This window comes from Haliotis cracherodii, unplaced genomic scaffold (genome assembly GCF_022045235.1).
Source record: "Haliotis cracherodii isolate W230 unplaced genomic scaffold, xgHalCrac1.p SCAF_18, whole genome shotgun sequence".
Classification (NCBI taxonomy): domain Eukaryota; kingdom Metazoa; phylum Mollusca; class Gastropoda; order Lepetellida; family Haliotidae; genus Haliotis; species Haliotis cracherodii.
In genome coordinates, this window is record NW_027266273.1 from 15,386,383 (window position 1) to 15,403,234 (window position 16,852).

A 16,852-nucleotide genomic window follows, 5' to 3' on the forward strand; every position below is an offset into this window, starting at 1 on the left:
TTTTAACAAAAACAGTTGCTTTCCATGTTTGGCAATTGACATGAATGACAATATCAAGTCTGGTTTGGTAAATTTAAACTTTATTTCATCGCAATTGTTTGTGTAAGATATCGATGACACAATTTTCAAGTCCATAATCGTTAATATTTCTTCCCATTGACAATTAATGTTTTTATCCAGCCCTATCAGAATAACAAACCAGTTTGATCATAAGAGCACAAGAGCTGAAGATTCTTACCTGTTTATTGGTAATCATGATAATAGTTTTGATGTCCCAAATAAAAATATACACGGATTAACTATAGTCATTTTTAGAAATCGGGTGTTCTTTAACTTTTTTTTAGTAGTATATGTATATTACCCCACATTTGATTGGAATATTTTAGATTTTCTATGATACATCAGACTTGATTGATTGATTATGCATAATTTCACCTCAATGGCTGGAGTCTTTGCTCGTCATATCAATCACTAGGTTGTCAGGGTACCGTTCCACAAAGCGATCTTAGCGCTACGATTGTCGTAAGTTCATGTTAACGTATGGGAGTTACGATCACCTGAACGCTAAGATTGCTTTGTGGAACAGGGCCCTGGTTGAGTTTTGAGTATTTTCAAGCTGTGTTATAGCTGGACTATTGCCGAGCTCATCAACAGGAAACAAACACAAACAATTCTTTCAGGTCAATTAGGGGTGGTCAGGTAGCCTAGTGGTTAAAGTGTTCGCTCATCACGCCGAAGACTGGGGTTCGATTCCCAACATGGGTACAATGTCTGAAGCCCATTTCTGGTGTCCCCCGCCGTGAAATTGCTGGAATATTGCTAAAAGTGGCATAAAACTAAACTCACTCACTTACTCCAGGCCAGTTGTTCTCTGAATAATCCCCCTTGTTGTTTGTGCAGCATCTGCTGCCAGCTGGCACTACACTCGGCCAATCAGAGGGACTACGAGAAAGCTATCAAGTACTACAAGGATGCATTGGTCTACAACGAGAATGACAGCAAGGTGAGCAGTTGGCTGGATCCATGTGCACAAAGCTTAGACAATCATACCTCCATTACTTTAACATAGATTGACGATTGCTGTAGCTTTAATATCAATTACACCTAGGGCTGGGACAAGTCCAAATTTACTACCCAGGTACCCGACACCCTATTACCCAACCCTACCTGGTACCTGCTGTAGGTCTCAAGAGTTGGGTACAAAATGTCCGACTGGGATTTGTTGTACCACAGCCCTGAAAAAATTATTTCGACACACTATTTATCACTGATGTTGATAGACACTTTATCCTTACTGGAACATGTATGAGAACAGAACAAATGCTTACATAGTCAGACAAATGTGAACATATCAGCTATACTGTAACCAAGGAGTTTCATTATTAATGTGATTAAACAGTATATCACGTGACTAACCACAGATCCGGGTAGTCGTGTGGGTACCTTGGCCCTCCTCATGACCCACCCGTCCTAATAGATCCCAGCCCTACTGCCAACCATTAATTTTTTGGCCGGAATCATTACAATACTTTGAACCAAGTTCCACCAATATGATTAAGTGAAATATATTACAGTTTATATTATTATGTCCTGTAGTTTAACATAGATATTGACCGCACAGATATTGTTGCAAATGCAACAATCAATCAATTGATTATCACTTGTTTCAAATATGAATTCAAATAGGAAAAGAAATGTTCATTATATGATACTGTGATACCTGTTGGTCTGAACCCTTTTTTCATGTACCCTTGATCATGGAAGTTGGCGAAAATAATCGAAAAAAATCGCGTTATAGTGTTGCTCAAGCATTTGCAATTCTAATGATATAAGTTTTATTACAAAGTTCTTCACATGAAGTTTGCAGTTACCAATTGAAATTACCCTACTATTTTGCATCATTTTTTTTAACATTTTCCCTTGCTAAGTCAAGATAACTGTTAATTTTTTTTCAAAAGTACATGAATACAAACATAATGAAGGTATGTTACTATTTGTGTCTTTCTTCATGCAAGTTAATATTTTTTTGATAACAAAAAGGGGAAAAAATGCAAAAGCAGGCCAAACTGAATTTCTACACAGAGTTATGGGAATTGAATTGCCGCGTAGGCAAGAGGCCACCCTGACTGTTGATCTACATACTGCAAGGGTACCTGTGTGGCTAAACCTTAACCTGGCTGGACTTGATGACTTGGTGACTGTAAAGATCCGGGGTAGAATAGGTCTTCAGCAACCCATGCTTGCTGTAAAAGATGACTATGCTTGTTGTAAGAGGCGACTAACAGGATCAGGTGTCAGGCTCGGTGACTTGGTTTATGCATGTCATCATATTTGGGTGGCTCGATGCTCATGATGTCAATCACTGGATTGTCTAGTCCAGACTCGATTATTTACAGACTGCCATCATATAGCTTGAATATTGCTGAGTGCAGCATTTATCAACAAACAAACAAAAACATTTGATGGCTTGTTACTCGGTGTATATACTGTAATGTTACTGTGCAGGTGAGCCTCGACCTGGCTGGACTGTACTTGATGACTTGTTACTCGGTGTATATACTGTAATGTTACTGTGCAGGTGAGCCTCGACCTGGCTGGACTGTACTTGATGACTTGTTACTCGGTGTATATACTGTAATGTTACTGTGCAGGTGAGCCTTGACCTGGCTGGACTGTACTTGATGGCTTGTTACTCGAAGTATATACTGTAATGTTACTGTGCAGGTGAGCCTCGACCTGGCTGGACTGTACTTGATGACTTGTTACTCGGTGTATATACTGTAATGTTACTGTGCAGGTGAGCCTTGACCTGGCTGGACTGTACTTGATGACTTGTTACTTGGTGTATATACTGTAATGTTACTGTGCAGGTGAGTCTTGACCTGGCTGGACTGTACTTGATGACTTGTTACTTGGTGTATATACTGTAATGTTACTGTGCAGGTGAGCCTCGACCTGGCTGGACTGTACTTGATGACTTGTTACTCGGTGTATATACTGTAATGTTACTGTGCAGGTGAGCCTCGACCTGGCTGGACTGTACTTGATGACTTGTTACTCGGTGTATATACTGTAATGTTACTGTGCAGGTGAGCCTTGACCTAGCTGGACTGTACTTGATGGCTTGTTACTCGAAGTATATACTGTAATGTTACTGTGCAGGTGAGCCTCGACCTGGCTGGACTGTACTTGATGACTTGTTACTCGGTGTATATACTGTAATGTTACTGTGCAGGTGAGCCTCGACCTGGCTGGACTGTACTTGATGACTTGTTACTTGGTGTATATACTGTAATGTTACTGTGCAGGTGAGTCTTGACCTGGCTGGACTGTACTTGATGACTTGTTACTTGGTGTATATACTGTAATGTTACTGTGCAGGTGAGCCTCGACCTGGCTGGACTGTACTTGATGACTTGTTACTTGGTGTATATACTGTAATGTTACTGTGCAGGTGAGCCTCGACCTGGCTGGACTGTACTTGATGACTTGTTACTCGGTGTATATACTGTAATGTTACTGTGCAGGTGAGTCTTGACCTGGCTGGACTGTACTTGATGACGGAGGACCTAGACTCATGCCAGCACCAACTGATGACTCTACTCAAGAATGATAAGGAGAATGATGCTGCTACCATTGTAAGTATCCCCATCCAGTGTTTGAGACTGACAACTCAAAGTCAAGGGATCTTTGTCATTGTCCTAATGCTAATGATAGGTTGTGTGTGTGGTCCTTTATCCACTAGCCATTATCATCTAGGCCCTTTATTTCCATCCCCACCATCCCTCCATTAAGATTTGGTCACTTTTGAAGCCGACTGATGTGATAAAGCAGATGAAGATGCTTCTTTTTTTTATTCAGATGTTAGCTGACCTGATGTTCCGCAAGAATGAGTATGACTCGGCCATGTTCCACTTTCAAAATCTGCTTCAGCTGAAACCTGGTATGTAATGGTTAAACCTGCTCCATGGTCCTGTTGCTTCTGTTGTTTACGGAGGTTTCACCAAACTTGTGTGTTGGGAGGGACAGAGTGCACCCAACAGAGAAGAAGCGATACCATTCTAAATTAGAAAGTGGGGTCTCTCATTTGATGAAATTATCTTGTATTCACTTTGCATTCAAGACGCATGATTTGCCAGGTCAAGACTGATCTTTTTATTGTTTAGTTGATGTTTGCATAATTTTTAAAAAAGATACCTTAAATATCTACTGAAAGATCTCCTGACCCTTCTTCAAAGATCAAATGTCCACACAACCTTAGATGAAATAGCAGGTCCCACGTCCCATCCCCTAAGATGTAATAGTTTCCTCCATCCCTCAGCGCCTCCTACATGTGATGAAAGATCTGGTCCAATGTCCCCACCCCTGAGATGAAAGATCAGGTCGAGTGTCCCCACCCCAAAGATGAAAGATCTGGTCCATTGTCCCCACCCCTGAGATGAAAGATCAGGTCGAGTGTCCCCACCCCAAAGATGAAAAATCTGGTCCATTGTCCCCACCCCTGAGATGAAAGATCAGGTCGAGTGTCCCCACCCCAAAGATGAAAGATCTGGTCCAATGTCCCCACCCCTGAGATGAAAGATCAGGTCGAGTGTCCCCACCCCAAAGATGAAAGATCTGGTCCATTGTCCCCACCCCTGAGATGAAAGATCAGGTCGAGTGTCCCCACCCCAAAGATGAAAAATCTGGTCCATTGTCCCCACCCCTGAGATGAAAGATCTGGTCCAATGTCCCCACCACTGAGATGAAAGATCAGGTCGAGTGTCCCCACCCCAAAGATGAAAGATCTGGTCCATTGTCCCCACCCCTGAGATGAAAGATCTGGTCCAATGTCCCCACCACTGAGATGAAAGATCAGGTCGAGTGTCCCCACCCCAAAGATGAAAGATCTGGTCCATTGTCCCCACCCCTGAGATGAAAGATCTGGTCCAATGTCCCCACCACTGAGATGAAAGATCAGGTCGAGTGTCCCCACCCCAAAGATGAAAGATCTGGTCCATTGTCCCCACCCCTGAGATGAAAGATCTGGTCCAATGTCCCCACCACTGAGATGAAAGATCAGATCCAATGTTCCCTAAATAGATTCAGTAGACTCTAATGGTCTTATGGATAACAACTTCTATATTATACATACACATTGTTTCAGGGCTACTTCTTGCCCCTTCATCAGGTGAATGAGTCATTTATTTGATGAAGGTGGCAAGAAGTAGCTCCGAAAGCTTGTGTATGTATAATAAAGAAGTTGTTATCCATAATATTTTCATAAAAGTTTTATGTCTTCCCGACCAAGGACTTACTGACGCTAAATATCATGTTAATATCTGTTACCCATGAAATAAAGTGTGACATTGTTGTACTGTCATCTACTATATGGTCTTGATGATGTTGATACACTGAGGGAGTTTGTTTTGTGGCGTAGATAACTACGATGCCCTTGCTCGTCTGGTGGACTTAATGCGAAGAGCAGGGAAGCTGGACGAAGTCCCCAAGTTTCTGGAGCTGGCTGAGGCTGCCTCTTCTCGTGCTGGGATGGAGGCAGGCTTCAGCTACTGCAAGGGGTTATATGAATGGTATGTGGGCCTCCTTACCTCACTGATAATGCATAGTCTGGATTGGGTTGTTGTTGGTTGTTTGTAGTTTAACGCTGCATTCAGCAATATTCCAGATATATGACGGGGATCTCCAAATAATCGAGTCTTGACCAGACAATCCAGTGATTGACATCATGAGTATCGATTCACGTAACTGGGATACGATGACATGCATCAACCAAGTCAGCAATCATGAACACTTGATCCCGTTAGTCGTCTCTTAGGACAAACATAGTCGCCTTTTAGGGCAATCTCATAATTGGATTGTCTGGTCCAGATTGGAGTATTTACTAGCTGCTGTCATGTTGCTGGATGATTGGAGTGTGGTGTTAAAGTACAAGCAAATAAATAAACAATTAGTCTTTTTTCATGTGTTGTGACCATGAAATTTTTGAGTCCCCTGATGGGATTTGAACCAAGGACCTTCAATCCGAGGTCGGACACCTTGTCCACATGACCAAAGGAGTTAACTCTGTCAGACCAGGGAAGGATGTCATCTATGGGATGACTCTCCGCCCTGCTAAACATGCCTGTTTCATGTTTCCTGATCCCTTTCTCTAGGTATACTGGCAACCCTACTACGGCACTGAAACTGTTCAACAAGGCACGTAAAGATTCGGATTGGGGAAACCAGGCTGTCTACAACATGATCGAGATCTGTCTCAACCCTGACAGCGACACAGTTGGAGGAGAGGTGTTTGAATCTATGGATGGAGAGTCAATGTGAGGATTTAAAATGCTCATTTTAATTAATCTGACTTGTGAAATGAAGAAGTGCAAGAGGTGAGGTGAGGTGAAATGGGGTTGATTGTCGCATCCAAGATTATTGCACTTATATAGCGACGTGCATGTGCGTGCGTGCGTGCGTGCGTGCGTGCTTGCGTGCGTGCGTGCGTGCGTGCGCGCGTGCTAGTCTCATGGCGATTTATAGTGCAAGCACACTGAGATACCATGCCGCAGTTTAACATGAATACCCCACTCAGACACAGTATACTGACTCCGAACCAACCAGTCCTTGTTCTAGCCCCTTTTATGCCGAGCGCCAAACAAGGTAACAACAAGTACCATCTCTTAACGTCTTTAGGTATGACGCGGCCAGGGATCGAATCCCGGACCTTCCACTCTCTGGGTGGACGCTCTACCACTAGACCACGGAGGTGGTCAATATAAGTGCAAGAGAAATATGCTATATGGAATTGTACTGTATACTACTTAACTGATAGGGATAGTCATTATCTAAGAAGTAAACAATTCATTGTACAATAAAACACTGCAGGGAGAATTAACCGTGAGTGGTATTGTATGACAAACAACGACCATGAGTCTTTTTTTTTTCTTATTAACATTCATGTACAGACTCATGTAGATAATAAAATGTACAAGCTTTAAAAATATTTTCCCGTTTTATGATTACTCTCGGAATACAAGCCGACGTCAGGAATGTTGGACAAGTCCATTTTATTTTGTGGTATTTCCCAGATCTTTTCTGGTCGAGTATCTGGTCCTCTTCTCCCTATACCAATTGTCATATCTCGCCCACTTTCGGGTGCAATCATTCAGCCATTGTGTTTATCTATGTTAACTCACTAGACAATCCCCTCTCAAAAATAGCGTCGTTCAATATACAACTTCATCAAATTGAAAGCGCATGTTCAAATTTCCAGAAATGATGTCAATGTTTTATCAAGAAATGAACCACACTTCATTCCTCATTGCTCTTTGTGATTTATCGTGTAGCTATCTTATGTATTTAAAAATACACTTAACATATGAGTGAGTGAGTGAGTGAGAGTGATTTTGATTTTACGCCACTTTGGGCAATATTCCAGCAATATCACAGCGTGGAACACCAGAAATGGGCTTCACACATTGTACCTATATCTTAAATCGAACCCAGGTCTTCAGTGTGACGGGTGACCGCTTTAACCACTAGGCTACATGATCGCCCCAAACATATTATGAGAATTAACTTTGTGTATCATTGACTATTCCTCATGTGAAAATCTGGACAGTTGATGGTCTTGTGATTTGCGCTGCAGCTTGTCAGGCTTGAGTATGAGTACAGAATGAGAAGCCCATTCTGAGTATCTGCACCATGTTTGCTGGAATAGTTGTCTTTTCATATGTATAAAACTGATTTAATGTTTTGATTTAATGTCTCATTGAGAATCCATTACAGTATTGCGGTTCTAAATTGCAGTGGTTCCTCTGACCGTGAGAACAGTGAACAAATGGCAGTGAGGACGGCTGAGAAACTCCTGCGAGTAAGTGCAGAACCTTTATTTGATGCAATTATTTTGTTGCTAATAATTGGCTGACTTCACCGGGATGCAGAGTTGCTTCCCCTGGATGCAGAGTTGTCTCCCCTGGATGCCATGGTCTAGTGTTGCAGTCCACTGTTCAGAGCTGCTTCTCCTGGCTACCAGTCTTTTCTAGTGTTGCAGCTCATTATGCAGAGCTGCTTCCCATGGTTGCCATGGACTGATGTTGCAGCTCATTATGCAGAGTTGCTTCCCCTGGCTTCAATGGTCTCCTAGTGTTGCAGCTCACTATGCAGAGTTGCTTCCCCTGGATGCCATGGTCTAGTGTTGCAGTCCACTGAGCAGAGCTGCTTCCCATGGTTGCCATGGTCTCCTAGTGTTGCAGCTCACTATGCAGAGTTGCTTCCCATGGTTGCCATGGTCTCCTAGTGTTGCAGCTCACTATGCAGAGTTGCTTCCCATGGTTGCCATGGTCTCCTAGTGTTGCAGCTCACTATGCAGAGTTGCTTCCCCTGGCTTCAATGGTCTCCTAGTGTTGCAGCTCACTATGCAGAGTTGCTTCCCCTGGATGCAGAGTTGTCTCCACTGGATGCCATGGTCCAGTGTTGCAGTCCACTGTGCAGAGCTGCTTCCCCTGGCTGCCATGGGCACCTAGTGGTGCAGCTCACTATGCAGAGTTGCTTCCCCTGGATGCCATGATCTAGTGTTGCAGTCCACTGTGCAGAGCTGCTTCCCCTGGCTGCCATGGGCACCTAGTGGTGCAGCTCGTTATGCTGGGTCCATCCCAAGGCTGCCATGGTCAACTACTTTCTGCTTCCACTTGTGATAAATGGTTAAATTCCCACACTTGCAGCAGTTTTAATCTCTGGCCTAGGTTTCACCAAAGAGGTGACATCCTTAGTATTGACCTCCCACACGGATACACTGTGAAAATCTTTAACCCTCAGATATGGAGATATTCAAATATTTGATTTTTTCAGGAAATAAAGCCAAAGCCAGGCGACATTCGTCCCAAATTGCAGGTAAACATGGCTCTGATTGCATCGAAACAGAAGTCCAATGTGGAGAAAGCCCTCTCAGCGTTCATGGACATTGCATCAAATGAGGTACATATGTACCGTATTCGACCGACGTAATAAGCGCCCGGCTGTAATAAGTGCCCACGTCAACATTTGCTAATATATTGGCTGGTGAACAATCCCCATTAGCACCCCTTCTGATTGATCAATGTACACAAGACTTATTTATGTTCGCGTATAATACGCACTCGTGTGTTATATGCACCCTTAGTTATGGGCTAATAAATTGTGGAAAATTTATATCTGTCGTACATAAACACTTCAGGCTGTCAGCATAAACCACAAAATTTATCTTTCAACTCTGTTTTTTCACCGAAATGATATTCTAATAGGAGCACTCTATTTCTAATTTTGAGAGCGCCCTGGGCGATTATTACGTCGAATACGATAATTGCTAACTCTGACACAACTGTCATCACTTTGAATATAATTTATTCATATGTGCACAATCAGAGGTTTCAAATCACAACCTCCACATATTGAAACTGCTGATTGACAGCATCATTGCAAAAGGTAATAATTACTTCTTTCATTGTCAGTTGACATTTTGAGAAAAATGATCTGCACATGTGTAGGTTGATGTGGTAATTACAATATTCAAGTGTGTGTGACTGTAAATTTTGGGCATAAAATATGTTTGACTGAGAAAGTGTATTTCATATTTTCGGGACTCACATTTAGTTGAAAATTGAATTTAACCCTGTCAAGTATACAGGCACAATAGTTCCACTTTGTAAACACAGTATGTCTACCACCTAATTAATTAAACAACTAACATGTATATTAGGTCTAGAAACAAGCCTAAAACAATTCATGTCCACGAAATCCTACTGTGAGAGATTACATCTTGTATCTTTTCAGATTTGAAAATAAAGTTGAAATATCTGGGATGTTTCCAGTAGGTGCCTGGTGTTAACATTGATTTTAACATATTTTTATTTCATCACATGCATGTCGATTGACATGGGGATTGGTTGGTTGGTTGGTTAGTTGGTTGGTTGGTTGGTTGGTTGGTTGGTTGGTTGACTCATTAGGTTGGTTGGTTGGTTGGTTGTTTAACGCCGCACTCAGCAATATTACAGCTATATGACGGCAGTCTGTAAATAATTGAGTCCGGACCAGACAATCCAGTGATCCAGACATCATGTGCATCGATCCACGTAATTGGGATCGATGACATGCATCAACCAAATCAGCGAGCCCGACTGCCCGATCCCATTAGTCGCCTTTTACGACAAGCATAGTCGCTTTTTACAGCAAGCATGGGTTGCTGAAGACCTATTCTACCCCGGAATCTTCACGGGTCGACATGGGGATTGGTAAACAAGCAATAATGCTTATGTCAATACCGCTCCGGATTATTGGCAGTTTCAATACATAAATCAAAAATACAAATATCATGTAACAATGTAATAAAAAGGTACAATTAATTTACAGCTAAATTATTATTAAGATTACTTCCTTAAAAGCTTTCCCAGTTAACATACACAATGATATAGAACACTGTATGAATGGCTAACAGAGTTCAAATCTTTTAGATTTAGTAATAAACATATAAATGGAATCAATGATGTTTGTCAGCTTTTTCAGATTTGGGTGATTATTAAGAACTGTTTGTAAATTATATCCATGGTAGTAAATATACATATCATGCCTAATACACATGTATTCGCGTAATTGTTACACATGAACAGATAGTGGGTAGCATCTTCAATATGATGACCACATGAAGAATCTGATCTATCTATTACATGTCTATTAACCTTGTCAGCGTTTAAATCATGATATCCAAGCCTGAGGCGACATTGACTAACTTGGCATGTACAAGTACCAAGATTCAGATCGAAATGAATATCGGAAACTATTGGGTCTGACATCAAAATCTTAAATTCATGGTAGTAAATACACATATCGTGTATGATATTTGCATACTTTTTGCATGTGAACGGATAGTGAGTAGCATCTTCGATATGTTGACTACTGATCTATCTGTTATATGTCAGATGATATATAAGCTTGTCAGTGTTTAACTTCACTACATCCAAATCTGGTTTTAAAATTGTGTCCATAGGCTTTAAGTACATGTATTAGAATAGTTTTAAATTTGAGTAGTGACGGCTTAGTAGTGAATTTGTTACTTAAGAAGTCCTATTTACTATGTAACATGTCTCTGGGGGCCAAGGAAATATATTAAGATAACACTTTTTTTTCTACTTAAAAGGTTCTACTTACCAGATATGAAAAAAAATGATATTATGTAGCGAACGTTTACAGACCAAAGGCAAATATCTACGGAAGAGTTTTTTTCACAGCGAGAGACTCATGAAGATCCGGGGTAGAATAGGTCTTCAGCTACCCGTGCTTGATGTAAAAGGCGACTATGCTTGTTGTAAGAGGCGACTAACAGGATCGGGGGGTCAGACTCACTAACTTGGTTTATGCATGTCATCTTATTCCAATTGTGTGGATCGATGCTCCTGATGTCAATCTCTGAATTATCTGTTAGACTCGATTATTGACAGTCAGCCATTGTACAGCTGGAATATTGCTGAGAGCAGCGTTAAACAAGAAACAAACTGAGAAAGAATTCACTGTATTGTAATGCTGTTTGACAGAGAGATCATGTGGGAGCGTTGTATGGCATGGCAGCTGCCTACATGGTGCTGAAACAAACTCCCAGAGCCAGGAATCAGCTCAAGAGAGTGTCCAAGAACAACTGGACCATGCAGGTAAGTGTTCATGAATATGGAGCTGCAGAACATGTTGTGAAAGTCATGACATTATTGCATCACCAAATTACTGCAAATGGGTCATCAGAGCTCCAGATAAGCTGCGTATCTGCGTAAAATATGCATCAGAAATACGCAGTAAAATAAAATCCAAGCGTATCAAATATGCAACGAACATTACAGATACGCTACAAAAATAAAACTTGTGCATATCATCAAAATATTGTGAAGTAACCCTGCTTATTTGATTTGCAAATCAGCAACTTATTTTGAAATTATAAACGGGCATTCCGTCAACCTACCTTGCCAAACTCCACGATGACAGTTAACATCATAATCATTTGCCATCACACTTTCTTGTGGAGGTATCGTGGTATTTTTGAGTCCTATAGAGCTCTCGAACCCACACGACACCAGTTTGCAGGGACCTAGATAGTGTTTTTAAATATTTAACTTAAATACCCACATGTGTAAAAACTAGTGGGTAACAGAAATTTGAATACCCAGATAGAATTACTGATACCCAATGATTTGAAAATGCATGGGTAAAATACCTAGCCTTTGAACTATAAAAACTGATCAGCGAACGATATGAAGTGGGTCAGGTCATTATTGAAGACCTACAGGTTGCAAGTGTTATTACATTAACATCATTCTTTGAACATATAGGAGCAGTGTTATGAATTCACAATGAAAACTATGTACTGGACATTAGTGCTACATGAATAAGCAGTGTTTTGTTCAGGTGTGGTTGGGTAGCCTAGTGGTTAAAGAGTTCCGAAGACCCGGGTTCAATTCCAGACAAAGGTACAATGTGTGAAGCCCATTTCTGGTGTCCCCCGCTGTGATATTGCTGGGATATTGCTTGAAGCGGTGTAAAACTATACTCATTCACTCAGTGTTTTGCTCAGTGTGTGAAATAACTTTAAAACCCAACAAGACAGTCGGGCAGGTGACCCATAGTAGTTGCTCGCCCATCTTCAAAGTTACCTGCCAACATTCAGGAATTATAAATATTGAATATCACAAAAAGACGAAGAGACAAATCATGTCTTGATTCTTATAAATTAATGCAAACAATGACTTGAGAATTTACAGAGTTATAATATAACTGAATATGTAAGTAGTCTTAATATTATCTGCCAGACAGTCAGACAGGTGGAGGAAAATTTCATGAAGCCTGACAGAAAAGTTACCAGCCACGGGCAGGGAGTTATTTCGGACACTGGTTTGGCTTGTGATTATAGTATAATTTGACAAGGTTACCAAGAACAAAAACACCATCATACACAGTTGGCAAGTGTCATAACCACTTGATCACCTTGTATAAGCAAACTGACCACACTTGACACAGAACTCTGTGAAAAGGACTGTCTAAATCTAGCGTTCAGTTACATAGAATTAGGTGAGATTTGTTATGTCATTGTGAACCTGTCATGACAATATACTCCAATATGTCCTGGTAAACATGTCACTTTATGAAATCAAGCAAACTTACTGTGTTTATGGTTGTAGAAGAGTGAGTGTATGAAACTGGATCATCAGTTTTTGTTGCTGACTGTGTTGTTTTTGTTGTGCAAGACACTGATGCCTAAGACAAGAGAGAGAGTTGTCTTCTGTTGGGTGATGGCGACTTTTGGAACTGTTTTCTGTTTCCAGTGTGTGACTGTGTTGTTTCAGTTTGGGATGCTGATGCCCTAGAGGAGAGCTGGCTGTTGTCAGTGTTTGTTGTTTCTTGTCCAGTAAGCTGATGACCTAGAGAAGAGCTGGCCGTTGCCAATGTCTTGTTTCTTGTTGTCCAGGTTGATGACGACGACCTAGAGAAGAGATGGTTGTTGTCAGTGTGTTGTTTCTTGTTGTCCAGTAAGCTGATGACCTAGAGGAGAGCTGGCTGTTGTCAGTGTGTTGTTTCTTGTTGTCCAGTAAGCTGATGACCTAGAGGAGAGCTGGCTGTTGTCAGTGTGTTGTTTCTTGTTGTCCAGTATGTTGATGACCTAGAGAAGAGATGGTTGTTGTCAGTGTGTTGTTTCTTGTTGTCCAGGATGCTGATGACCTAGAGGAGAGCTGGCTGTTGTCAGTGTGTTGTTTCTTGTTGTCCAGTATGTTGATGACCTAGAGGAGAGCTGGCTGTTGTCAGTGTGTTGTTTCTTGTTGTCCAGGATGCTGATGACCTAGAGGAGAGCTGGCTGTTGTCAGTGTGTTGTTTCTTGTTGTCCAGTATGTTGATGACCTAGAGGAGAGCTGGCTGTTGTCAATGTGTTGTTTGTTGTTGTCCAGGTTGTGTATGACCTAGAGTAGAGCTGGCTGTTGTCAGTGTTTGTTGTTTCTTGTCCAGTATGCAGATGACCTAGAGAAGAGCTGGCCATTGCCAATGTGTTGTTTCTTGTTGTCCAGGTTGATGACGACGACCTAGAGAAGACCTGGTTGTTGTCAGTGTGTTGTTTCATGTTTTCCAGAATGCTGATGACCCAGAGAAGAGCTGATTGTTGCCAATGAGTTGTTGTCCAGGATGCTGATGACCTAGAGAAGAGCTGTTTGTTGTCAGTGTGTTGTTTCATGTTTTCCAGAGTGCTGATGACCTAGAGAAGAGCTGGTTGTTGCCAATGTGTTGTTTTTTGTTTTCCAGGATGCTGATGACCTAGAGAAGAGCTGGTTGTTGTCAGTGTGTTGTTTCTTGTTTTCCAGAGTGCTGATGACCTAGAGAAGAGCTGGTTGTTGCCAATGTGTTGTTTTTTGTTGTCCAGGATGCTGATGACCTAGAGAAGAGCTGGTTGTTGTCAGTGTGTTGTTTTTTGTTGTCCAGGATGCTGATGACCTAGAGAAGAGCTGGTTGTTGCCAATGTGTTGTTTTTTGTTGTCCAGGATGCTGATGACCTAGAGAAGAGCTGGTTGTTGCTGGCAGATATTTACATTCAGTCAGGAAAATATGACATGGCCACCGATCTCCTAAAGCGATGCCTACAGTATAACAAGGTGGGTGTGGAGAACATTTTTTGCAACATGTGTGAAATTATCACAACAACTGCATTGTTATAGTGATTGTTTATATTGTTGCAGTCATGTTCCAAGGCCCATGAATACATGGCTTCATCATTTTCTGGTTTAAACATATTTTTATTCCATCGCATACATGAATAATGAAATGGGGATTGGTAAACAAGCAACAATGCTTATATTAGTACTGCTCCCGATGATTATATATATACCAGGGTTAGAAACTAACAGTTTTGTCCTTATAATGATAACATATAGCAAAACCCTTAAAAAGGGCAAATTTCTACTAGTCCTTATGATACCTTTACCATTGGGCAGTTTGGCAAGGACTATAGGACTAAAGTACTCACGGAAATGAAAAAAACTGTTTTTTTCGACCTCAGATCTTAAATTATTGCAGTTAATATACAAAATATGTAAATATTCAAACAACTAAATTAGTACTAATTGGGCCGTGGCACAAATACAGCGTATCAAATGTTTTTATGCCTTTTTACACGTAAAAGTGTGTAAAAATGTGAATAAAACAGACTATTGTGAAACAGGGCATAACCAGGTGTAAGTAGATCAAGGTGACCTATGACACCTTGACGACAGGTGAGAACAGGTGCGTAATGCCTATAGTCTGTTTCTGCTATGTCAATTTGGACTTAGTTTTATTTTTGAATGTTGAAAGTGCCGACAAATTACCTCCTGTATAGTACATTTTGTATTGTTCACTGAGATCAAACTAGCAAATCCAGACTAGTACTTTTCGAGTTGTTTTGTTATTTCGTATTTACAGCTACGTAACACTTTGTGTCGATTTTTAAATTGAGAAAAACAATTTTTTTTCATTTCCGTGAGTACTTTAGTGCCAATTTCTAATGCTGTATACATTGGCGGTTTTAATACATAAATCAAAGTACAAATATTAATGGAAGTTGGCATTACTTTAAAAGTCTTGGTAAAAGATTACTTCCTTAAACACTTTTGCAGTTAACATACACACTGTTATAGAAACTGTTCAAATGGCTAACCGAGTTCAATTTATTTAAGTAAAGTAATAAACATGTATATGGATTTATTGATTTTAGTGTTAGTCAAGTTATTCAGATTTGGGTTACCATTCTGAACTGTTTGTAAATTATATCTAAGGTAGTTTAAATGCATATCATTTTTACAAGTGAACAGATAGTGAGTAGCATCTTCGATATGGTGACCACATGATCTCTATGATATATGTCTATTAAGCTTGTCAGCATTTAAATCACTACATCCAAGTCTGATGCGACAATGAATAACTTGGCACATGCAAGTACCAAGACTCAGATCGAAGTGAATGTCGGAAACTATTGGGTCTGATATTAAAATCTTAAATTCATTTAGAGAACAATCATTGCTGTATTCCTCTGGTAGCGAATTCCAAATCTTGACCATTACCGGTAAAAAGGATTTAGCATAGTTACATGATCTACAATGAATAATTTGCAAATTATTACAGTTTCTGAGACTATGATTATACAGGTTTCCTAATTATCTGTGTATAATGTTTGCAGTCATGTTGCAAGGCCTACGAATACATGGGATTCATTATGGAGAAGGAACAGTCCTACAAGGACGCAGCCCACAATTATGAAAACGCCTGGAAGTATGGCAACAAGAACAACCCAGTCATTGGTAAGGAGTGAGCTTAGCTGAATCTACATTCTTGTGTTTTATACTATGCTTGTCATAAGAGGCGACTAACGGGATCGGGTGGTCAGGCTTGCTGACATAGATGTACAAGTGAGTTAATTAGGGAGATGCTTGGGTAGTTACAAGGTGTATAAGTGAGTTAATAAGGGAGTTGCTAGTGGAGTTACAAGGTGTATAAGTGAGTTAATAAGGGAGTTGCTAGTGGAGTTACAAGGTGTATAAGTGAGTTAATAAGGGAGTTGCTGGGGGAATTACAAGGTGTACAAGTGAGTTGATAAGGGAGTTGCTTGGGGGAGTTACAAGGTGTATAAGTGAGTTAATAAGGGAGTTGCTAGTGGAGTTACAAGGTGTACAAGTGAGTTAATAAAGGAGTTGCTAGGGAAGTTACAAGATGTACAAGTGAATGAATAAGGGAGTTGCTTGGGGGAGTTACAATATGTATAATTGAGTTAATAAGGGAGTTGCAAGATGTAGAAGTTAGTTAATAAGGGAGTTATTAGGGGAGTTACAAGATGTATCAG

At 40.7% G+C, this 16,852-nt stretch overlaps 1 protein-coding gene across 1 annotated transcript in view; it reads left to right on the top strand.

The window, feature by feature from the left end:
• The window catches only part of LOC139465812 (tetratricopeptide repeat protein 21B-like), a 60,369-nt gene that overhangs the window by 37,673 nt on the left and 5,844 nt on the right, over nucleotides 1-16,852 (top strand). Inside the window, exons 26-35 of the mRNA XM_071247746.1 lie at nucleotides 901-1,003; nucleotides 3,528-3,638; nucleotides 3,862-3,943; nucleotides 5,420-5,570; nucleotides 6,153-6,314; nucleotides 7,792-7,855; nucleotides 8,833-8,958; nucleotides 11,547-11,660; nucleotides 14,523-14,633; nucleotides 16,193-16,313. Coding sequence (XP_071103847.1) covers nucleotides 901-1,003; nucleotides 3,528-3,638; nucleotides 3,862-3,943; nucleotides 5,420-5,570; nucleotides 6,153-6,314; nucleotides 7,792-7,855; nucleotides 8,833-8,958; nucleotides 11,547-11,660; nucleotides 14,523-14,633; nucleotides 16,193-16,313 — 1,145 coding nt within the window. The remainder of the gene's footprint in view (nucleotides 1-900; nucleotides 1,004-3,527; nucleotides 3,639-3,861; nucleotides 3,944-5,419; nucleotides 5,571-6,152; nucleotides 6,315-7,791; nucleotides 7,856-8,832; nucleotides 8,959-11,546; nucleotides 11,661-14,522; nucleotides 14,634-16,192; nucleotides 16,314-16,852) is intronic.